At 33.7% G+C, this 23,441-nt stretch overlaps 1 protein-coding gene across 18 annotated transcripts in view; it reads left to right on the top strand.

The window, feature by feature from the left end:
* Positions 1-23,441, top strand: part of ADGRL3 (adhesion G protein-coupled receptor L3) — a 525,728-nt gene that overhangs the window by 324,080 nt on the left and 178,207 nt on the right. For 7 of the 18 annotated variants that reach the window (XM_044681583.1, XM_044681575.1, XM_044681576.1 and 4 more), the window contains 4 exons: positions 1,200-1,508; positions 4,485-4,588; positions 11,308-11,493; positions 14,681-14,719. In XM_044681583.1, the coding sequence (XP_044537518.1) occupies positions 1,200-1,508; positions 4,485-4,588; positions 11,308-11,493; positions 14,681-14,719 (638 nt within the window). The remainder of the gene's footprint in view (positions 1-1,199; positions 1,509-4,484; positions 4,589-11,307; positions 11,494-14,680; positions 14,720-23,441) is intronic. The other 11 variants (XM_044681579.1, XM_044681571.1, XM_044681577.1 and 8 more) reach the window with 3 other exon arrangements.

Genomic DNA, 23,441 nt, shown 5'->3' with positions numbered 1-23,441 from the left:
GGATAGAATGTGGTACCTTAGAGGTCATCTAGTCCAACTTCCTCATTTTACAGATTAAGAAACTGAGGCCTAGAAAAGAGAAAATGACTTGTTCAATGTCACCTAGCTAGCCTCTGACAGAACAGACTGGAGCCTACAACTTTTAATTCAATTATCTTTCTGCTATTACTACATTTTCTCCTGAGGAGATAGCATGATAAAGGTACTTACGGACTGACCAGGTAACTTAAACATTATTTGTAACATTTATAACATTTGTTATTATTTTGTTATTTTGGTTTATACTGAATTAAAAATATTTTTTTAGGACACAATCAATTCTCATTTGAGAACTCCCTCTTCCTTATTAAGTGTACTTCTATTTACTTAGTGACTATGTTTACTATGCTTTGCTAATTGTAACATATTAATAGAAATCAACCCTGCCAAGCTCAGTGGAGGACTATTTTATCTTTCCTTCAATTTGTATGAGGGACCAGCTAGGTAACTCAGTGGATTGTGAGCCAGGCCTAGAGACCAGAGGTCCTAGGTTCAAATCTGACCTCAGATACTTCCCAGCTGTGTGACCCTGGGCAAGTCACTTCCCAGCTGTGTGACCCTGGGCAAGTCACTTGACCCCCATTGCCTACCCTTACCACTCTTCTGCCTTGGAACCAATACTTTATCGGCTCCAAGATGGAAGGTAAGAGTTTAAAAAAAATTGTATGAAAAATTAATGTTTAGGATTCCGTAATGTTTGTGATACTAAATCTTGTGAGCAGTTTCAGTGAATTCCTCCTTTTCTTCCTGCTACGTGAGGAGAACATATATTTTACTTCAAATTACTTACAAAATACTTCAGATTTAAGTAAAGAATTCCTCCATTTACAACAAGTTTAATCACACGTCACCTGAGAATTTCAAAGCAAATATCTTTCATTCGGAAAGTCTCAGACCAGAAGAAAGCCTATTTTGGCCTTTGGAGTTGCGGTGGTTGTTTTAAGTACCTTTTGTGTTGGACTGAGAATTGATCAGCTTCGATAACTCTAAAACCTATACAGTCTGTGGCGTTGCTGCTCATTTTGATGTCGTTCTGTGGGTTCTTACTCATTATAGATGAAGTTAATTGGGCTACGGCATATAGAAGACCTCCAGTGCTTTGGGAAGTCTGAAGCTCATAGAGCCATCATTGACTTTGTCGTGTTTCTGTTTTATTTTAGAAATCTCCACCACAGGACCGGTTGGCCTGGGAAGCACGACTACCACCACGAGTACAACCTTCAGGATCACTACGGGAAGCCCGGGGAGGAGTACCACCACTTCCGTGCCGGGGAGAAGGAATAGGAGCACCAGCACCCCATCCCCAGCAGCAGTGGTACCAGATGAAATCACGACCCACCTTCCGCCTGCTTCCTCGCAGCTGCCGGCTCAGGAAGAGAGCTGTGATGCGGTGGAAGCTCGGGAAATCATGTGGTTTAAGACCCGTCAAGGACAAATGGCAAAACAGCCCTGCCCCGCCGGGACAGTAGGTGAGTCCTTCAGAAAGACTTCAGCTAATGGCCTCCCGTTCTCTTATTTTGGCTCAGTCGTCAAACATTTTCCTTTAGGCTTACTCAGTAATGCATATGATTAAATAGAGCAATTTCCAAGAGCAGTTGATTAATTATTAAGTCCAATAAATTAAGCTTAGCGTACTCTCCTCACTAAGCCTTCTGGTCCAAAATGGCAAAGATTAGTATTTGGTTAACCTGAGATATTGTGAATAGAATAGGGGATAGATAATAATGACAAACTTGGACAAAACCTTGAAAGATATTTTGCATCTAGTTTTAACCCACACTGGACTTGTTATTTAAAGCTATCAAGTAAACTGAGAAAAAGCCCTGCAGAGGGCAAACATGCATCAAGGGATAGATAAGAATTAAGCAGTCCTTTTCTCAAGCTATTATTTGTGTTACTCATAATATTCCTCTTGGGAAACATGCGCTGTGATTTTAGTTTTTAAACAAGAAGTGTTCTGACTTTATCACAATGTAGCTGGACTCTGGTGAGATTAGTAGTTGATCCCTGCATTCGATTGCCGTTATTACATAAAATGCATGATTTAATGAATTGGAAATTAATCCAATATTAGAAGGGTGCTATACCATTCTTTTCTACTGGAGTTGGTGTCCCTGGATAATTGAAATGAAACCATAATCTAGCCAGGACATTCTGGCATTTCTTATGACTGATATTCCCTTGATAAGCTGTTTCCTGGATTTTGTTATACTTAATTCCATGCAGTTTTTGACATGGTAGAAGATGCTTTTTAAACTATAGGGTGTTAAAAAGGGTCTATTGTCATCAGATCATCATTAAACTGGTAGATCAGAGAAGGACTATAGATATAAAGTATGTGTATTTTTAAAAAGTATTTGACAAAATCTAACATATTCCCCTAAAAAGAGGAAATATATGAGCTAGATCATAGGCTCATTAAGGAGAGGGATATTGATTATCTTTGCATCTTTCCTTGTGCCTAGCATAGTAATTTGCATGTGTTAGTAAATGATTGTTAAATGAATAAGTGGATAAATGATTTCTTAACTGATTTGTATTCAGAAGTGGTTAGGCATAGAAGGTTGTTTTAATTTATCAAGTTTTTGACTACAAAAAAGTGAAGAATACAACCTTAAATTATGTCATCCCACAATATATCTCCTATTTATGAGTTGGACAATCAGAGTTTAAAAACTTAGGTGCCAAAGGACCTGCATTCAAACCCAACCTCAGACACATAGTAGCTGTGTGACCCTGAGCAAATCACCTAACCTCTTTTGGACTCAGTGTTAAAACAATAGGGATAATCATAATTCTAATCTTTTATGGTTTCTGTGAACACCAAATGAGATAATTTATCTAAAGTGCATTGCAAATCTTAAAACACAATATGCATTCAAGTTGTTATTATCATTTCAATAATGATAATTATTATGTTAAGAACAGACAAAATTCCTTGATAGAACAAGAGAAATATTTTTCCATTGATACTTTAATTATAAATAAAACATAATGCACAAAATAAGAAGGTATATACCCTCCCCAATGGTCTGTGCACTGTCATTCTCTCTTCATCTCTGTTCGTTCTTTAATCTGTTATGTTCTAGGTGCCAATGTTCTATACCTTGTGGTATTTAAATTTTTTATTTATTTGTGTATATTTTGTGTCTTCTTATTTGCATGCATGTTATGAGCTTTGTATTTCTTTCCACATCCATCTTCCCCTACATAGTTTCTTGCTCATAGCAAGAACTTAATCGATTTTCATTGAAATGAACATCAGCTATAAATTCCAAAGGGAGAATTTTTTTAAAGATGGTTAGATTTTACAACATCTTTGTGTTGGTAGATAATTTTTTTCTGATTGACCAACGCCCAGAATACTAATCTCTTAAAGGATACTCTAAATGAGATAAACTAGGATTCAAAAGAATTTGAACCAGAGATCCATACAGGAAATTCAAGTAGATGAGAGTATCTCTCCTCTCAACAATCCATTGAGCTGGTCATGAGTACATGCATCTTATCTTAGATATTATACATATAGAAAGTGTGGAGTTCAGAAATAAAAGAGGGGAGAATGCAGAAAAGATTATATTTATGAAATCATGGCATATTTTCAATGAAGCCAAATTCCTTTTTGAAGTATTAACCTTTTTGAAAAAAAAACACATTACTGACAATTTCTGTTCATGCAAAAGTACAATAGAGAGATGTTTGGTATCTTAAAGATGCTGCAACATATTTCTTGTGATGAGTCATAGGCAAGAAGCAGTGTAAAAAGTACCACCAATCACAAGGAATTGTTAAAAGAAATAGCCTGGGCACTTAGGGAGGGCAAAGACTATTATGGAGCCTTCATGCTCCATTGGTATCAACATATTATTGAGTCTTAGATACAGAACCGTAATATATTGGTATACCATCTTTGTTTATAAGGTAGAATATAGGGACAGTTTATAGGGTAGAATAATTTTATTCCGCATAGGAAATATTCTACCTATGATTAAGGCTTTTAGAAAATGGATTGTGATGCCTCATTAAGTAATGAGTTCCCTGTCATTACAAATATTCAAGCAGAGACCTGATGACCATTTGCCCAATAACATGTTGAAAGGATTTGTGAGTCAGATGGAGGATTAGACTTAGATGACTCCTAAACTCCCTTTTCTTTTGGATTCAGTGATTCTGTGATGTGACATTAGAAAAAAGTTACTTTGATTCATATAAAATTAAATACATAATTGTGTTTCACTGGTGGAAATTTTTAGAAAATAATTTTCCTTTCTATATTAGATCCCTTTCTAAAAGTAGGAAGAAATCCTATCTTTGAAATGTGAATGCCTTTCTTTTGACTCTAATTTAAACACTCAATGGATTGAAATTATTTCAAGCTCAAAAGTAGTATTTTGAGTACGTAATAAAAAAGGATGTGCAAATTCCTGTTTCTGTTATTGTTCTAGGTGTGTCTACCTTCCTTTGTTTAGCCCCAGATGGAATTTGGGATCCTCAAGGACCAGATCTCAGCAATTGTTCTTCTCCCTGGGTCAATCACATAACACAGAAGGTAACTCCTTCCACTGTGCTGCAAGTATTCTTTCCTTTGGTTAAACTGATGCATCATTGTGGATTATAAAAGAAAACAAACAGTAACTTCAGAAAATCAGAATCCTCTCCTTCCTATTACCTGTCTAATTTCATATACAATTTTATTGCATTGGGTTGGGGAGAGCGGGTTGGGAAGGGATGGAGAGAGGGAAGTCCTCAGTAATTAATGACCTGCTAATAGATTGCCTAAACTTTTTTGAGGTATCTGTTCCTATTGATACTCTAATCTTGTAACTTAAATATTGTTATTATCATAATAAATTATTATAAATAATGTACTTTTCAATTCACATCAACAAGCAAATATAAAATATCTGCCACTGTGTACGACGCACTGAGCTTAGCATTGGAGAAAGAAAGGCAAAAATAGTCCAAGGAACTCACAGTCTAATGGGAGAGACATCATATAAATTCCTGTGTACAGAAAGATATATACAGAATAAGTTGGAGATAATCTTAAAGGGGAGACTGAAGTGTTAAGGAAGACCTAGCTTCTTATAGACAGTATAATTTTAGTGGAGACTTAAAGGAAGCCAAGGAAAGCAAAAGCCCCAAACAAGGAAGTAAAGCATTCCAAGATAGGCGATAGCCTGTGAAAATGAGCAGAATCTAGAGATGGAATGTTTTGTTCAAGGAACAGTAAGGAAGCCAGAGTCACACTGGATTGTACTGCAAATAGAGGGGAATACAGTATAAAAAGACTGAGGATATAGGCAGGGGGCCAGGTTATGATGGGCTTTAAAAGCCAAACAAAGGATTTCATATTGGATACTCTGGCTTAATAACAACAACCACAATGACAACAAAAATAATATACCTCCCAGAGCACTGAGAACTGGAAGTGGAAAATTTGAGGAGACATTTTCACGCTTCCGAGAAAAAGCTTCTAGCATATGTACTTTGGATAGATAGTGGAATCTTCTTTTAATAGTCTCTCTTTTGAAGTCTTGTCATTTGATCAATGTTCTTTAGAATTTAATTTATCAGTGTTAAAAGTACATTAATGTGCGGCAATAAAATTTTGCAGACTCAATTTAATAGGGCTTATTTGGTTGCAATATGTTGAACATTTTTATTATTAATGCACTATGGGGCTTTGCGCTGATTTCATAACAAACAGAGACCAGATGTGCATTTATGCCAAAACTGCTGTGGGATGCATCCTTATTATAGCAATTTATGTGGCTTTATTCACTCCTAATATCAGGAGTCCTTCTATACAACATTAGCTGGGCTGCAGAATTTCTGAAAGATATTTTTTTCCAAAAGAAATATTACAAATGATAGCCTTATAAGAAACATGGCCTTGCCATTTGCTCTCCTCTCTATTAGTTTTTAACTACCCTCATCCTCAATGATATACTGTACAGTAATCAGTAAATATTCACCCCAGTACATCATGTAGCAAATGAGCCATAACTGTCTCTTTACCCTAAATCACAAACAAGGACTAATGATGGGAACTGTAGTTACTCCTTTACATATATTGATATGTAACAGTCTGAATACCTGTTGCTATTCAGAGCTGGCAGTCTGGATGTAAATCTGGTCCAATTTCAACACTGATCCTGCCACACAGATTTTCCTTTGATTTTATTACAGTGTAGCTCAGACCTCAGGGTGAATAACTCTTGCAGGATGTGATCAGATTAATAGATCAGTAGCATATCTGGTGCCATTAGCAGCTTTGCATTTTTTAAAACTACCCACATGCTTAGCCTATGGGTTAATATGATTTCAGTCATCATTCACCTAGAAAACTGGGTGCTTTCATGCTATTGCCTGAAAATAGACTTCTAGAGAGAAAAAAGAATACTTATGCTCTTCCAGCTAAGGAAAGAAAAAGATCATAGGAACAAAGATTTGAAATTGAAGGAACCTTGGAGACCAGCAATATCCTTATTTTACTGAGGAGGAAAGTAAGATCCAGAGAAGTAATTTATACACGTTAAGTAACTTATCTAAGATAGTACAGGAATTAAATAGTAGAGTTAGGAATGGAGCCCAGATGTTCTGACTCTCCAAATCAATGATCCAAAATTCATATAGAGTAGACCTAACTTTTAAATGTAGCAAATTTCTTAGCAAATTATTCCTGTCAATATCCTCGATTATACAAAAATAGAAATTTAAACTACCCTAGATTTGATTTGACAGACGAGGAAATCAATGATGTGAGTGGAAAAAAGAAGTCCAAGTTCACAAATGTTTGAGTTCAATTATTCTCTTTTTGGGGAGGTATAGAGTTCTTCCCCCCCCCCCAACTTGACTTTGACTCCCACAAAGGCAGGAAAATCTTCTACTACTACATGTCTGACTCAGACCTGTCTTTCTGGTTCACTTACATCATAACTGTTCTGCCCATTGAAGTACTATCATACTTATGTTGAAATAAAAAAAACGAAGACGTGTGTATGAGAAAAGCAATGGAACTGAGCTAAAACTTTTGACTGGTACCAGATGTATAACCTATGGATACCAATACTAACATAGATAGAGAATAAAATTTCTCTTCATTATTTTTGTACATTGGTTTAAAAAAGTGAGATTCTAGGCTATGACAGCCTCTGTAAATTATAAATGTAAATTTATATTGTAAATGTCTCAGCTGCCCTCCTTTCCCTTTTCAACCCTATTTATTTGGGGCATGCCACCACTACAAACACCAACTCTAGGACCCTTTTTGCCTTTTTTCTATATTCCCGTTTAAAGATCTCACTTCATTTAATGATTTGTTTTTAAGAAGGCCACATGGAAATGTCCTCACCATTATTATCTAACATTAATATCTAAGGGTGGGGATTTTTAGATGAGGATTCATGTGTGTAACCTAACCTTCACATCAGGCTATATGCTCAGCTACTGAGACCATTCGTATGTAGGTTCATGGCTACCATTTAAATTTCTGAACTTACATACGATTTTTTTTCTGTTCCATGCCTTGAATTCAGAGAAAGAATACACCTGAATCATCCATAAAGAACATGTATATATATCCATTCTGTCTTTACAAAAACAACCTATGACCTCCTTTCTTTTATTGTCATATATAATGCTAATGAATTTTGAGATTAAGCTGTCATTTCTGAATTTTTTGAGAAAGTAAAAAGAGATGGAAAGGATGTTAATATATTTTCACAATAAGAAATGGGAAGGGATTATTTGACCTGGAGCTTTGGTTGAACTCTGTCCCTAAATCAAATTTCCTTCATTTTTTAAAATTTTATGGATTCAGATTTCTATGAAGTATGATGTTTGGGGAAGTAATCCACTTTCAGTCTAACATCCACTTATTGTGTATCTGCATTGAACCCAGCTAAATGTTGAGGGGGAGAGAAAAATAAGTAAGATAGGGTCCTTGACCGAAAACAAACAAAAAACTTAATATAATGGGAAGGATAAAAATATATCACAACTATAGTGCACTGAGCAAAGTACATAAGAGAGGTATCAAGTGTTAGGAGATTGAGAATCCAGAAGGTGAAAGGACACATATCTGGGGACACCAAGCAAAGCTTTCTTGAGGACATTATCCTGGGGAAAGATACCAGAATCATTTAAGCCTCTCCCAATTGTTAGAGACAAAAGCATTTTGCTATTGATTTAATAACTTGGGTTGAGATTGATGGCAAAATAGATGTATTCTTTCAAGGAAATGGCAGCTCTGCACTTAAATACTTTGAATAACTCCTTAATGAATTCTTTTGGCACCCAGATTAAGATTTTTATATAATAAATGTCATGAAATGTCAAAGCTTATTTCAAAGAAAATTGTTTTTGGCTTCTGTCAGAGCTTAAATATGTAAATAATATCAATCTCTGTCATAATTAGTATGCTTAACTAAAGCTTACGGTTTTTCTCTATTTTGAAAAGATTATTTATTCAAGACCAAATTTATAACACTGCTATTTAAATCTAGACAGTGATTTGATAATCTACACAGACCCCTTCATTTTTGTAATGCTTATACTTTATTTTCTTAGAAATAATTTTAACAGATTTGAGTAATTGAGGTTAGAAATGAAGTTGTCAATGGCCTCAGTTGAAAGATTTATATAGAAGTTCCTATATTCTACTTCTCTCCTATGTATAAACCTTACATAATATTCAAAAAAGGGAGTCGAGTTCAGTCAGCACTTTCCTATGGGAACACCTCTAATCGGGACCGAATCTATGACTTAAGCTATCTTTCATTCTTCAGAAATGAAATATGAAGAGAAAATGGCATAAGTTTGTTACTTGTTTTCTTCTGTTTAATAGACTTGTGGAATGTAAGTACTAGAACAGATTTTATATAATTTAGTCTAGCCCTATTAGTTTGTAACAGTCAGTCACTGGCCTCAAGGCTAAGCAAGATTTGAATGTATTTTCAGACATATACAAAATCCTGTTTATTTTCAGTGCCATTTTAAAAAAATTATATGAACATCAGTATTTCATTTTTAAATGTGAAATATTCTTTTCTTGTTTTTACCGTTGATCTCTAAAAAATGGTTGGTTCTTAATATATGAAGTCTAGAAAAATTATTAAGTATCAGAGTATTTTTTCCCTTAAGAAACATACATAATATCATATGTAGTTTATACTGTTGCAATTTTCTTCTAGGATAGTAGGAGGCAATTCTTTTTACTGATGTTTCATGAATTAGAATAATGAATTCACAGAAAGACAATAGTGATGACCATCTGGAACTCTGAATTCCAGGATTCTATCTTGTGCTTTCTATTTTAATGAAATCTAACTCTGTGGAGCCAAGCTTAGTATGTTCATATAAGGTGACAATACAGTCCTAAAATATTTTTAATTATTTCATTATTCTAATCAATCAACAAACATTATTAAACACTCATTATGTATCAGGCACATTTCTTATTACAGATGTCAGAAAGATGAAAGTTCCTGTCCTCAAGGAGTTTGCAGAGTATTAACCCATCATGAACAAATTTTTTTGGGCACTTAGAAAATGAGCTATTTCTCAAATGAATTAGTATTGATGAGTCCTCGATGTTTCAGTTTTCCCACATGCTAAAAGCATCATAGATCCAAACGTAGTAGGGACCTTTGAAAGCATCAAGTATATCTCTGTCTATGATATGAAAGAGGAAGTAAGGAGCTTGCCCAAGATGATACAACTATGAAGAATATGGAATAAGATTTGAACCTGTGTCCTGTTGACTCTTGCAGCATTATGAGTGCCTTATCCAATATGCCATTTTGCTGTTCAACTCTTATTTGTATAATTAATGAAAAGCCTGTCTTGCTAGTACAGATATTTTATTTTCATAAGCATTTGTGTTATTTAACATGACTACTTAAACAAATAATCACACTTAACTTTTGTTAAGGGACTTTCTCTTAGCTTTCTTTTTTTCTCTAATTTCTAATTTCCCTTACTATGATAATTGACAGCTGATTTTAATAAAGAAATCCTTCAGAGGAACCATCCAAAATTATACCCACAAAAAAAACTAAATGGAGACAATTTCCAGTAATGTTTCCTAGATGTCTTTGTTTTGCAAATGATTTCCCTTTTCATGAAACTTTCTTTTTAAATATAATGAAGAAAAATACTTGTGCTTATATTTTTGAGTTAAATGAAAAAGAAAAAACATTACTTATTTTTAATTTTGTGATGTACATCATTACTTAATATGTAACTCTACAAAATTATCTTCCATTTAGATGTGGTAGTTGTCTTAACCAGACCAATATGGGCAATTATTCACCATACTTTGCAAACTCAAAGAATGGTGAATATTTTGACTACTTCTAGACTCTCAGTGGCTAAACTAAACTCTTACTATTTTAGTTATCCCCATCCTCCAATATTTCAATGAACTGATGATGAAATCAATATGAGTCCTGTCTCAGAAGATATAGATTCAATTCTACTTATGGCCTCCAATTCTCTTGTCCATTCCCTTTTGCTGTTCTACCATAAGAGGGCCATTGCCTTCCTCATGTTCTTTTGACATTAAATATCATCAGGGCATTGGTGATACAGTGAATAGAGCAGAGGAACAAGAGTCAGGAGGATGTAAATTCAAATCTGGCCATGACACTTGCTAGATGTGTGACCCTGGGCAGGTCAGTTTACCCTGTTTGCCTCAGTTTCCTTATCTGTAAAGTATTCTGGAGAGGGGAATGTCAAACCATCCCACTATATTTACCAAGAAAATCCCAGATGAGTTTATGAAAAGTTGGATATGACTCAAAAATGACTGAGCAACAACTATAAAAATTAAAACAACTTGACAATAATTGTTTTCTTGCAGGGAAGACACTAGCAGTGGAAAGCCATTTAAACTTTCATTTAGCTAAGTGACTTTCTAATGAAATGAGATGCTGATCTGCAGTGGTGGAAGGGGATTTCAAAAAATGAGTTACCCTATTGGGATGCAATCATAAGATACTGTTCCCCTCTTTCCCACTACATGAAAAAAATGTATATGTGTGTATATACACATAGAAACATAGAAACACATAAAATGTAAATTTTCTTCCCATATGATTTTTACTTCAAAAGAAATAGAAACACAAATACATCCTATTGATAAATATTGCTATCTATGGTTTACATAGATTGGGGAAAATCAGCAAAAGACACTCAAAGTAGGTCACATTCTAAGACAGGCACCAAATATCTTTCCATTGCCTCCTGTTTTCAAAATTATAGTTGAAATCTGGTGAGACAGCTGCTAACATCGCCAGAGAGCTTGCTGAGCAGACGAGGAATCAGTTGAATGCTGGGGATATCACCTACTCAGTCCGTGCAATGGATCAACTGGTAGGCTTATTGGATGTTCAGCTCCGAAACCTAACTCCTGGTGGAAAAGACAGTGCTGCACGTAGTTTAAACAAGGTAAGCGGTGAAGGTGAAGAACGAGGGATGAAGCAAAGTTAAAACAAGTTATTCTTTCCATTTTGCTAAATGAATAGTTTCTTCCATTAGAGTCAGGGTATGCCAACTATGGTCAATATGATTTAGTAATGTAATTTACAGTAATTATATTATTTTCCATTTGGTCAAGACCAGAATAAAATTACTTGAAATGAAAAGAAAAAGTTAAGCTGCTACTTTATATGTTTTATTTATATTTTTATAATTTNTGAAATGAAAAGAAAAAGTTAAGCTGCTACTTTATATGTTTTATTTATATTTTTTATAATTTTTTATTTATAATTTTATATTATATTACATATAAATTAAATATTTATATTTAAAGGTATATTTTTCCTTTTGTGAAATTATATTATTATCTTTTTAACCTAACATAGTTGGGAAGGTGAACATGAATGAATGTGATTTAGAATCAAGTTAAAATATTTTTTTCATCAATTGCTTCACTTACTTATGGAAGATTAAAACTAATAAGCAATGCAAGTAACAAGTGAGCATCCTAATCATCAAAAGGCAAGTTGGATATGATAAAAGAGAGAAAAGGAAGGAAATAGTCTCTCTATAAGCCCTGAATCAGTGGTAGAGTTCATTTTAAGTAGAACATATGAAGATTTGAAAATTTTATAGACATACATAATGTATGCATGTATGCATACATGTGTTATATGTAAATATATATATTCTCCTAGTTAAGTTGAAGGTTTTTTCCTTTAAAATATATGAAGAATTTTACATTTTCTTTTTAATATGATACATAATGTTTGGATTTTATATTTATGAAGACTTTGCATCATTAACATTTTAAAAGTATGCCTACCTTTAATATTATTATTAATATTGCTATATGATCATTATTCTATAGTGGATTTCAATAAATTTATAGCTTTAAAAATGTGTTTGATTATCTTTGTAAGGAAAGGTTATATATGGCCAGGCAAATGCCATATATGGGAAAAAATATAATTTATATAAACTATCTAATCTCATGAGTTCAATAAGCAGTCCTCCTGGTAAAAGTATATCAGATTTGCTCCCTTCCGATGTTATGTGTTCACTGACTAGTGCACATAAAGCAGTAGAAGGGGAAAAAACTATTGCTACTAAATTTTCAATACTAGAAGATCAGATGCTATTTATGAAAACTAGAAGTTGGCAACAACAGACTGAAGTCTCAACTCTGGAATTCCCAAAGATAAATATACCCCTTTAGAATGAAAAATGACAGAGCAGAATGGTTCTTCCACTCACTATTATTCAGTGCCATATTGAAGGAAAGGTTTCATCAAGAGAGGAGGAAATAAAGATTAATTGCTCACCACAGTGCAACCAGATCATTTTATGACAAATAATGTTTGTGTTGCAAAGTCAGCCTCAGAAGACAAATTTCATTAATGTCCTTAACATAGATTATTATTAGTTTATTCTCTGTTAAGCATCAAAATTTTGTTTTGTTTTTTGTTTATTTTGTGTTTTGTTTTTAAGATGGCCACTTTGTTTACAGTACATAAACCTATAGAAGTCTATAGAAACTGTGAATGCTGGAAATGTAATGTGCTATTGTTGCCCAGGCTGATTTGATGCTATTAATGAATATTGCTGCCAGCAAGTGTTATGATAATATAGTGGAAGTAGCCATTCGTATTAATGTTACATATCCATAACATGACTTGTTACAGAAATACCACTTATCTTTATTTAAAAAGATGTTGATGTCTGACAATATCAGGTAAAGCTGGCAAATTAATGTCACATTCTAACTGGCTCCAGCTAATCAGCTTTCCTATTCTGAATATCAAATAACGACATAACAGGCAAATTTTCATTTGTGAAGCTTTTTTTTATGCTCTCCTCATTTCCCATTTGGCTCTTTTCAGTTGTGTGATACAGTTTGTCATACATTAATCTGCATGATGAAGCTAAACAGTTGAGGATCCTGAAGTTGTGCACTTGCTTGCTGGCTTGCTCTCATTTCTTGTGGTCTCCTATTAGGTTTGCGAAGTCAACTCAGTACAAATCAATTGCATTCTGCTTTGAAATTCCAGAGTGTATGGAGGGAGGAAGGTCTGCGAAATAGTGATTCGAGTCACTGATCCAAATGACAGCCCCCTTAATTTACTTGCACTCATTCTTTAGAGGAGCAACTGCTCTATGAGCAGTTAAGAATGCATGAATTAAAGTGGGAAGAAGTGCTTAGAACACAAAAGACATCAGAGAAGCTGCTTCTTAAAGCTTAATGATTTCTTCCTTCAATAATCTGGACTTCTTAGGGATTGGAGAAATAAGGGTAAATGAGGAAGGAAGGAGTAACTAACCAAGATTTTTTTTTATTCTTTTGCTAGTCACATAGCATCCCTTATGTTTTAATTTTACCATTAAAAATTATTAATGTAAAAAAGTTACCTTTAATATTCTATCCAGAAAAATATCAACCTCTATGCCCAAAATATGTTTATTATCAAAGTTTCTAAAATCATATTTAATTCTTTTTTTGGTGGAAGGATTAGAAAAAATAGTCAATACAGTGTTAGAACTAGAAATCAAGGCTTTCAACCTAAAATGGCTTGTCTCTTTGTATTTGTCTTCATGGTGACACTGTCATTACCAGATATCTGTTTTACATCTGTAAAATTGTTTTCATGTACTATACACATAGTCTAAGTAGTTCCCATGCAGAATGGGGTGTACATAAGAACTCAGAGTTTAGAAGGCACATTATATATTCTATAGGATAAAGACCAGTTACCTGAGAAATGAACTCCAAACATTTAACATAATTTGTTCTACTGTCTTCATTTATTCTCCATTATTCATTACTAACTTCTAACTGTGATATGAGATGTATAACTTCAAACTAATAAAAAGTACTAATTTTACTAAGTCTTACTAGTATGTTGCAAGATTTCTTGACATAGTTAATATCTTGTCACTAATCGATTTTCAGCTTGAATCATTTTGAAAGGATTCCTAGCCACCACTTGCTAAATCATTGCTACACTTTGCTGCTGCTTAGCTGTCATACTCTTCTAGAAAGTAGTTCACAATAAATAAATTTTGTGTAGATGTGTTCTTTTTAAATTTTTCTTGGTTTCTTCTATCACTAACTTATTTTTTCTATTCTGTGTTTAACCTGCTGTCTTTATGGAATCAGCTTCAGAAAAGAGAGCGCTCTTGCAGAGCCTATGTCCAGGTACTTTCAGTGTTTTTATAAATGTGTTAAATTGTTCAATTGTCTTTGGTTTGGTGTTAGTGTTGTCTATTCGCAGCTGATAAATTATATGCTGATAAATAATGTGTAAAGGATACAACCCAGTAAGCCAAGAGTGGCTTTGAAAGGAGAAAATATAAGGTATTTGAAAGAGACTTGTGTTATAAACAGGTTTGAAGGGAGGGATGGGGAAGACTGTATTGTGTAAAACAGAGATCCAGAATATCCAGAATAAAATGAAAATGAAATCAGAAATGGGAGGACTGACACACCTATGCTGTGAGGTGAGTTGGGATAATTATTCCAAGGAATGCATTCTTCAGAGTGATGGGGTTGGAATTAGATTCATTCAATAGTTAGTTATTGAATAGCATCTATGGGAAAGGGACATGATGAAAGCAATCAGAGAAGATGGTAACAGAGAAAATAATAGGTATTATCTGTATAGCACTTTTTTTAAGGTTTGCAAAACATCTTATTAAATATTAGCTTATTTTAATCTCACAACAAATCCCAAAAGGTTCTTGCCATTAATTATCCTCCTTTTATAGATCAGGTAAGTGAGGTAGGCAGAGATAAAGTGATTTGCCCAGGGTCAAAAAACTTGCAAGTCTCTGAAGCCAAATTTGGAGTCATGTTTTCTGATACCAGATCCAAAATTCTACACATTGCACTACCCATCTACCTAAATAAATATAATTCGAGACCAAATATCCTTTGGCCCTGTCTAAATTTGATCTCTTAATTTTTAATACTCATCTAACTTCATGATAAAGCACTATAATTTCCATAACTAGAAGAAATGTGTATATGTTTGCATCGTTCATATACAGGCACTTATAACCACATATATACAAATAGATCTATACATAGTTGTGTAGTTATAAATGTATGTATGTATAAAAATGGGAAATCTAGCTAATAACAAAATGGTTACTTTGTAAATTATTCTCAGAAAATATTAAATCTGTATAATTCTCATTAAAGAAACATTCTCTTGCTTTTTTAAATTCCCTCCAGTTTCTTCTTTTCAAGTTTCTCACATTTTGGCTTGACCTTTAGTGTTATATAATTGCATCTGTAAAGAGAAGAGAACCATTCAATTTTATTCAGTATAAATAGAACATTACCATACTTTTCCTTTTATAGTATGACCATTTTTGATTTTTTAGTGTGAAAGGCAACAAAATCATTGAAATGTCTATCTTATTTTTCTTTTAATCTTTATTTCTTCCTCTTTTATTATTTTTCCCTTTCTTTCTTTCTAATGTAACCCTGGAGTCAGATCTGAAGCTTTAGACTAGGAAGTTTGAGATACAGATACTTTATGAAATATATAAAGGAAAATATATATATAAGATATTGAAGTATTTGTAGACTAAGTCAGAGACTGGAGAAATATGAAGTTTTCATCATGAACAATTGTCTATAAGAAATTCATAGATCATTTGGTTCCTGACTCTGTTTTTCAACATTTTTTATTTAAAATATTTTCAGTGTCATTTACCATTAATGTGCTTAGCTCTCTATGATATATGAATTGAAGACATTTTAAATAATTAATCTTATAGTATCTAAAATCTGTGGACTACATGATCATTCAAACATGAATCACTAATAGAAAATTAACAACATAATTTATTAAGTGGCTACTTTCCTGGTTCTGTAAATGATTATGAATAAATATTTCTACTATTTACTAAACATCTGACAAAATGAAATAAAGGCAGTATATTGGTGAAGAGGAAGTGCTATGTTTACTAGTAGATACGTGTTTTATTACTTTTATTTTTGAACATGATTTCATAAAAATATGTAACTAATATCAGTGATTTACATCTTAAAATAGGGAAGCATAAGTTTATAAAACCAATTTCTTACCTCAGAGTATTTCACTCCTTGAACTAATATATAATCCAAGCATATACATAATAAATTATATACATTACTAACTTTTAACTAAAGTGAAAATTAAGGCATTAATTTAAAGATAGGAATAAGCAATGATAATTGAAGTTCATTTTTCACTAGATTTTTGACATCTAAATATGTAATATTCAAGAATTCAATATCAACTTTGCAAATTGTTTAGTTCCCTTATTTAAACCATCTTTTATAGTCTGAAATCAGGAAGACATCTTTGTGAGTTCAAATCTGGTTTAGACTCTAACATGTGACCCTGGGCAAGTCACTGAAGCCTTTTTGCTTCAGTTTCCTTATAAATAAAATGAGCTGGAGAAGGAAATGGCAAACCACTCCAAATTTTTTGCTAAGAAAACCCCAAATGAGGTCATGAAGAGTCAGACATGACTGAGATAAAACAACCCTATTACAATTGTCTAGCTTTTGTTAATGTCATTGTTTCAGTGAAAAGAAATAGAGGTGAAACCAAATTAGTTAATATGAACATCACTGATGATGGTAAATATAATTCTGCCTTGGAGCATTTTGCAGACAACAGAAATTGATTGTTATCTGACATAATTAAATATCATTAACATGCCTTGGGCACATTCCTTGAGTTGTGTCTCATTGTGGAAGAGGGACTTTTGCACAAGAGAATACAAAGGGACCTTATATCTTTAGATCTATTGAAAAGCAAACACATGATGTTGGTGAAAAGTAATCTTTTGTCTTTAAGATGACTCACAAGCTTTAAATGTTACGCTGTGTAAGTCTGATAAATAGGTGCTTGAGAGTTCATGGGTTTCTCACATGAGTGAATGTTTTTGTTACATTTTAAATCAGGAATGGGGAATATGTTATCCTACTAAAGACGATCGACCCATGGGAGAATTTTAAAACCATTCAAGGGAAATAAGGAAACACTTAGCACTCCGACTTAGTTGTGAAGGTTCCTTTAGCCCCCACCCATTTCTTGTATTTTAAAATATAGAAATGTAAAAGGTCAAGATTATTTTTTAATTTAGGAATTGAACATATAAAAATGAGTGCATAAATATTTGAATTACTTGATTCATAATATATTTGTCAAGCCCTTAGTATATGGATAGTACTATATTTTTATCTACTTAAAATAGATATAATTTCATCAATGTGGGTACCTCTTCCACTCCTAATCACAGCCATACTCCTTGTCAGTGTCTTTACCAAAGTTCTCCGTACAAAGCTTCTTCGAGTTATTTTGGTATTTCTTAGATATATGTACAACCTTCGGATTATTCATCTCTCACTCGTACAAAATAGAAAGCACAAATGCATTTGTTGGATAGTGGAGAGAAATCCATATACTCAGAGGACCCAGATTCTTAATATCTATATGAACTTGCTAAAGTCATTTCACTGCTCATGGCCTGAGTTATCCCACATGCAAAAGGAGGGTATCAGCAAATAAGACTTCATTAAGCATCTACTGTGTGTCTGCCTAGTAGTGTTTCCATTTAGGATTTATGGAAGTTGCTAGGCTAACAAATACAAAAGGTAAAACACCCCCTTTTCCTAAGTAGCATAATACATCCTAAAAGAGAGAACAGTGTGCATATATGCGGTATATACAAAATGGGTATATGGGTAAGTATATACAAAAAGATAAAGTGGGCATGCATTAGTTTCTGAGAGAACCAAGAAATCCCTCATATAAAAAGTGATATTTGATATAAGCCTTGAAGGAAAGCAGGAATCCCAAGAGGCAGTGGTAGAGGGGGAGACCTTACACATGGAATGGATAGCTAAGGCAAAAAACATGGCAATAGGAGATGAAATGTTATCTGTGAAGAACAGGGGGAAAAAAAGATCATTTAGAAAGACCAGGAAATGCTTGAAGAGGAATAATGTGTAACAAGATAGGCAAGTTAGGAATAAGATAGGCGATCCAGTCCTTCACATGCCATAGAAAGAAATTTATATTTCACCCCAAAGGTAATAGAAAGCAATCGAAGATTATTGAATGGGAGGAGGAGGGAGATATGATAAAATGTGTACTTTTTGGACAGTCTCTTTAGTGGCTATGTAAAAGGAAGCATTGGAATGAGAAGACATTTTAAGCAGGAAGTATAATTAGAAAGCTATGTCTATTGTCTACAAAAGAAGTAATAAAGACATGGGCAATAACTTTGTAAGGGGAAAGACAAGTTTAGGTGAGAGATGTGGATGGGGGTAAAAATGTCAAGATGTAGTAACTCTCTGTAGAGTGTGTGAGAGTTAGAAGTCAAGGATAACCAACCCCCAAGAAGTGCACCTGGATGACTGGAAGAATAGTAATCCTTTGGATAGAAAAAGAGATTTTTGAGAATAGAATTGATTTAGGGGCAAGGATAATAAGCTCTGTTTGGGACATGTTGAGTTTGAGATGTCTACAGGATACTACTTTTAAATAAGGAGTTGGTAATGTGAAATTGCAATTCAAGAGGGAGACTAGAGCTGTACCTGGGTTTCAGCTCCTTGGAGAAGATAATTATACTCATAAGAAATAATAAGGTGACCAAATGAAAGAGTATAAGGAGAAAATTTAAATAGTTCAGACTAAGAAATTTCTAATGCTCCTTCTACTTTTAAATCTAATGATTTTATGACTGTATCAGCAGACATTGTGATCTATTGACTTGCAACTATATAGTCTTGGTAGGAAAATAATATATAACATGTAATATATAAATAATAATATGTATATTTATATAGGTTTATGTATATGTGTGTATACAAATATACTGATATACTAACCATCTGGTTATCTTAATTGGATAACAATTTTTTTAGCCACTCTGGTTTTATTTTGGAAGTTAAATAAATGTCTTCTGAATTACAGTGAATTTCACTGAGGAAGCATTATAGTGTTACTCAACTCAGTAATTTTAAAATGACGTCATCGGTAGATAGTAACATTTGGAAAATCTTGTCCTCAAGAGGCAGATCTTCTATTTGGGATTTTGAAAAAGACATACATGATACTGTGTTATATGTGTTATATGAGTGTATATCTCCCTGTTTTATGCTAGGTTTGATGTTGATACTCATAAGATCAAAGAATAATTTCGCCTTTATAGCTGTAATAGAATATTAACTGAGGGTGGACCCATACCTTATTTGAAGAGGTATTAGGAAGCCAGCATTTTGTCTTGTGGGGTGAAATCAATAAATTATAGACACACTAGAATCTATATTCTCCTAATTTCTCAGTTGTGTTTGTGAATATGTGGTTCAGCTTAGAAAATTGTCCATGAAAGCTTACATTTCCTTTTTGTATTTTTATAAAGTGTACCCTTGATTAATCAGTGAACTTTTCTCTTGCATATTTTTCAGAAATGAAAAGGCCCTTCGGTTTGTAGTTGCTGATGTATGATGTGTTCTTGTTCTCTCTTTCTATGTCTCTGTCTCTATCGCTCTGTCTTTTTCTCTCCACCTCCCTCTTTTCCCCTTCCTTTCTGCTTGGCCCAGAAGTCAGTTATTTATTGGCTGAAATAGTTTCTGAGCTCTATATGTCACTGTTTTTATATGACAGTTTTCCATCTCTTGAACTTCTTTATGAAATGGCAATAGGATTATGTTTTTTTGACTTTCTCATTTTCCATTTTTCTTAGTCAACAGTGTCCCCTGGAATTCTGGGTGAGGCTGTCCCTGTATCTTTGCAGGGATTCCATGCATCCACCTCTACACAACAACAGTTAGTTTAAACATGCCATGTTGCATTTGTCATAATCATACATATTGTCTTCTTTACATCTTGATCCTAATTCTAATTTGATACTGATTAAAACCTTTGATCTACCCAGTAGATAAGAAAACAGGCAGCTGATTTTAAAAAAGCATTTAATTTCATTTTTCAATTAATATTTCTTTTCTCTCACTCTCAGCTTGCCTCCAATTGAAAAGAAAAAAAGAAAAGAAAATATGTCTAAAAACATTCAGAGTTAAGCAAATATGACATTATCTATGTCAAAAAATATGCCTTTCATTCTTCCGCTTAAATCTGTCGTCTTTCTGTCCATTTATTAAAAAAATATTAAGCATCTTAATGTACCAGGCATTGTGCTAAGTGCTGGAGATATAAAAAAGGCAAAAAACAGCCCCTGCCTATAAGATACTTACAATGTAGGAGGGGAAACAACAAGCAAGCAAATGTTTATACAAAACAAACTACGTATAATGTAGGATAGGAATTAACAGGAAGAAGGTATTGAACTTAAGGGGTTTGGAAAGGCTTCCTGTAGGAGGTAAGATTTTAATTAGAATTTAATAGAAGCCAGAGAAGTCAGTAGTTAGAGTGGAGAAGAATAAGCATTACAGACGTGAGAGAAAGCCAGAGAGAATGCCCAGAGCTGAGAGACAGAGAGGATGGAGAATTTTACTATGACTTTCATAGAATAAATATTATTTGTCTTTCTGTGATTACCAAGTAATAGAAGTGCATATTGGCTTCCCTCCTAAGAGAGAAATGAAGTTAGAGACCCTAATGTAAGCAGATAATCTTAACAATACTAGTATAACGGAAATTTAGTGGCATGGCATCAATGACTTTAGTATGATTCTAGAAGCGTATATTTTATGCAAAACAAACCAGATAGATTAAGGTGTTGGGGGTGGGGTGGGAATTATTGCAGAATCGATTTTTTTTAATTTAAGAAAGTATACTCTGAGAAAATCAGTAACTAGATTCTGGAGAAACATTTTGAAGTATATTCAGGTGAATAGCAGCAGGCTTAAATTTAGTTTCATCAGACCATACTACAGATTACTTTAAGAGAAAAATAGATGAAGAATTCAGGAAATAAAGCTGAAGTCAATAATTTAGATGTGATATTGTAGTGATAAGGACTTCAGTTACCTGGATATTTTCTACAACTCAACAAAAGCAAATAAACTAATAATTTCCTGCATTTAATAATCTATACAAGGAAAAAATGAGTGGTAAGTAAAAATACTTAGATAAAGCCTATAAAAAGATGCTGTTGGCCTTTGGAGGTATCTCCCAATTTAAATTAATGGTGGAAGTTCGGGCAGGCTAACAGAGAGAACAGCTGCTCAGAAAAGGAAAACTAGACTTTTAAGGGGAGAAGCTACTTTGGAGTGTTCTGTAGAGAGTCAAATTCAGGAGGTACCAACAGACTTTGACCAACAAGACTGTCCTGATGTGGAATATGGTAGAGAGGAGAATTCCATAAACAATTGATCCAGTCATGTGTTGTGTGGGATAGAAATAATCTATAGATTATTTTCAGAGGACTAGTCAGATCAAGAAGTAGATTAAAAAGCTAAAACATCCAATGTGTTCCTGCAAGATAGGTTTAGGAAAGCAAACATGCCTGTAAACATGAGGGTCATCGATTTGGGGAGCAAGTTTCTTATTATCCATTTCTGTTGGAGCTTGCTCAACCCTTGGTCATTTGATTAAGAATGAATCAGCCCCAAATACCCAAGGTTATGAGACTGGCTTTCACAAAAATTATTGCATATCCAACTACATTTCTGTTGTCACAAATTTGAAAAATCCAAGAAATAAAATGTTTACTTATACTTTTTGCTTGTTAAATGTTAAAAATCTTTGGATTTGGTCCAGCAAAATATAACCTTAAAAAACCCTCCAATAATGTCTTCCATTCATATATCAAAATTATCAGAATACATTTAAAGATGCAACATCAGAGAAAACTTTGAGTGATTGCTTATAAATATAAAGTAAGTGCTTATAATTAACAAAGAGGAAGATTTAGACTTGTAATAGAATTTCAAATTTTGCTACTCTCATGGAAGATATCAAGCATAGAGTCCAATGAGAAGTGATTATTTCTAGATGGTGAGGTGCTCCATATTCTCCCTTTTTCAGAAGATGTTGTGATGATTTTTTTTTATTGAACTCCTCAAAACACTGCACAACCTATTAAATGAGAATAATAGTCATCGAGGATATCCATACTAGTAGAGGGGAAATGGGTATGATGAAGAGAACACATTGTCCAGACAAAAATAAACAATGGATGCAAAGACCATAGAAGTCCACTAGACAGACATTGCAGATAAACTGAGGGACTGGGCACAGATTTAAGTAAGAGGAAGAGACACTTGAGAAATTGCACAGTGTTCAGTGAATGATCTCAAGTTTCTCCCCAAAGATCTATCTTAAAGAAAAGTTTTACCAATGACAAGAAAAATTCTACATAATATATTTTCCTCTCACTAAAAATGAACCCTCCTTTATAATAAAGACCATTTAGCAAAAGATGCATTGACTATATGATAACATAGAGTCCCCAAAGTGTCCATGAGATTAGAGACAATTAAATTATCCACCCCAAAGAGTTCACAGATGAAGTATATCTGATAGGAAGTAACATTCAACGTTTATCAGCCCTTAGATTCCTTTTTTTTAGTTAGAATTATCAGAAAACCACTGGCAACTTATTAATTCAACTTCAAAAGCATGGAGTTTTCATAGTAAAGAATCTTTTTTTGAGTTAGCTGCTTCCTTTGTCCTCTAAATCAGAGAGGCTGTCTGTGTTCCCTAGAGAAGCAGAACACTGGTGAGAACATTGCAGAATGAGATAGATAAGTAGAAGCTCCAATATAAATGTATACTTACTGAGTCATCCTTTGGACCCTGCTGTTATCTGAATAGTCTGGTGAAGAAGGGATCAGACATGTGGTACATTGAACAAAGTTGAAATGTAACAGGTAAACTAACACTTTCTCTCTCACCCTCCCCGGTATCTCTGACTCTCCCCCATCCTTCTTTCCCTTCTCAAAATTAGTT

Source organism: Gracilinanus agilis, chromosome 6 (genome assembly GCF_016433145.1).
Source record: "Gracilinanus agilis isolate LMUSP501 chromosome 6, AgileGrace, whole genome shotgun sequence".
Taxonomy (NCBI): Eukaryota; Metazoa; Chordata; class Mammalia; order Didelphimorphia; family Didelphidae; genus Gracilinanus; species Gracilinanus agilis.
Note: the sequence above shows the minus strand (reverse complement) of the source record. Positions and strands in the feature narration are given on the sequence as shown.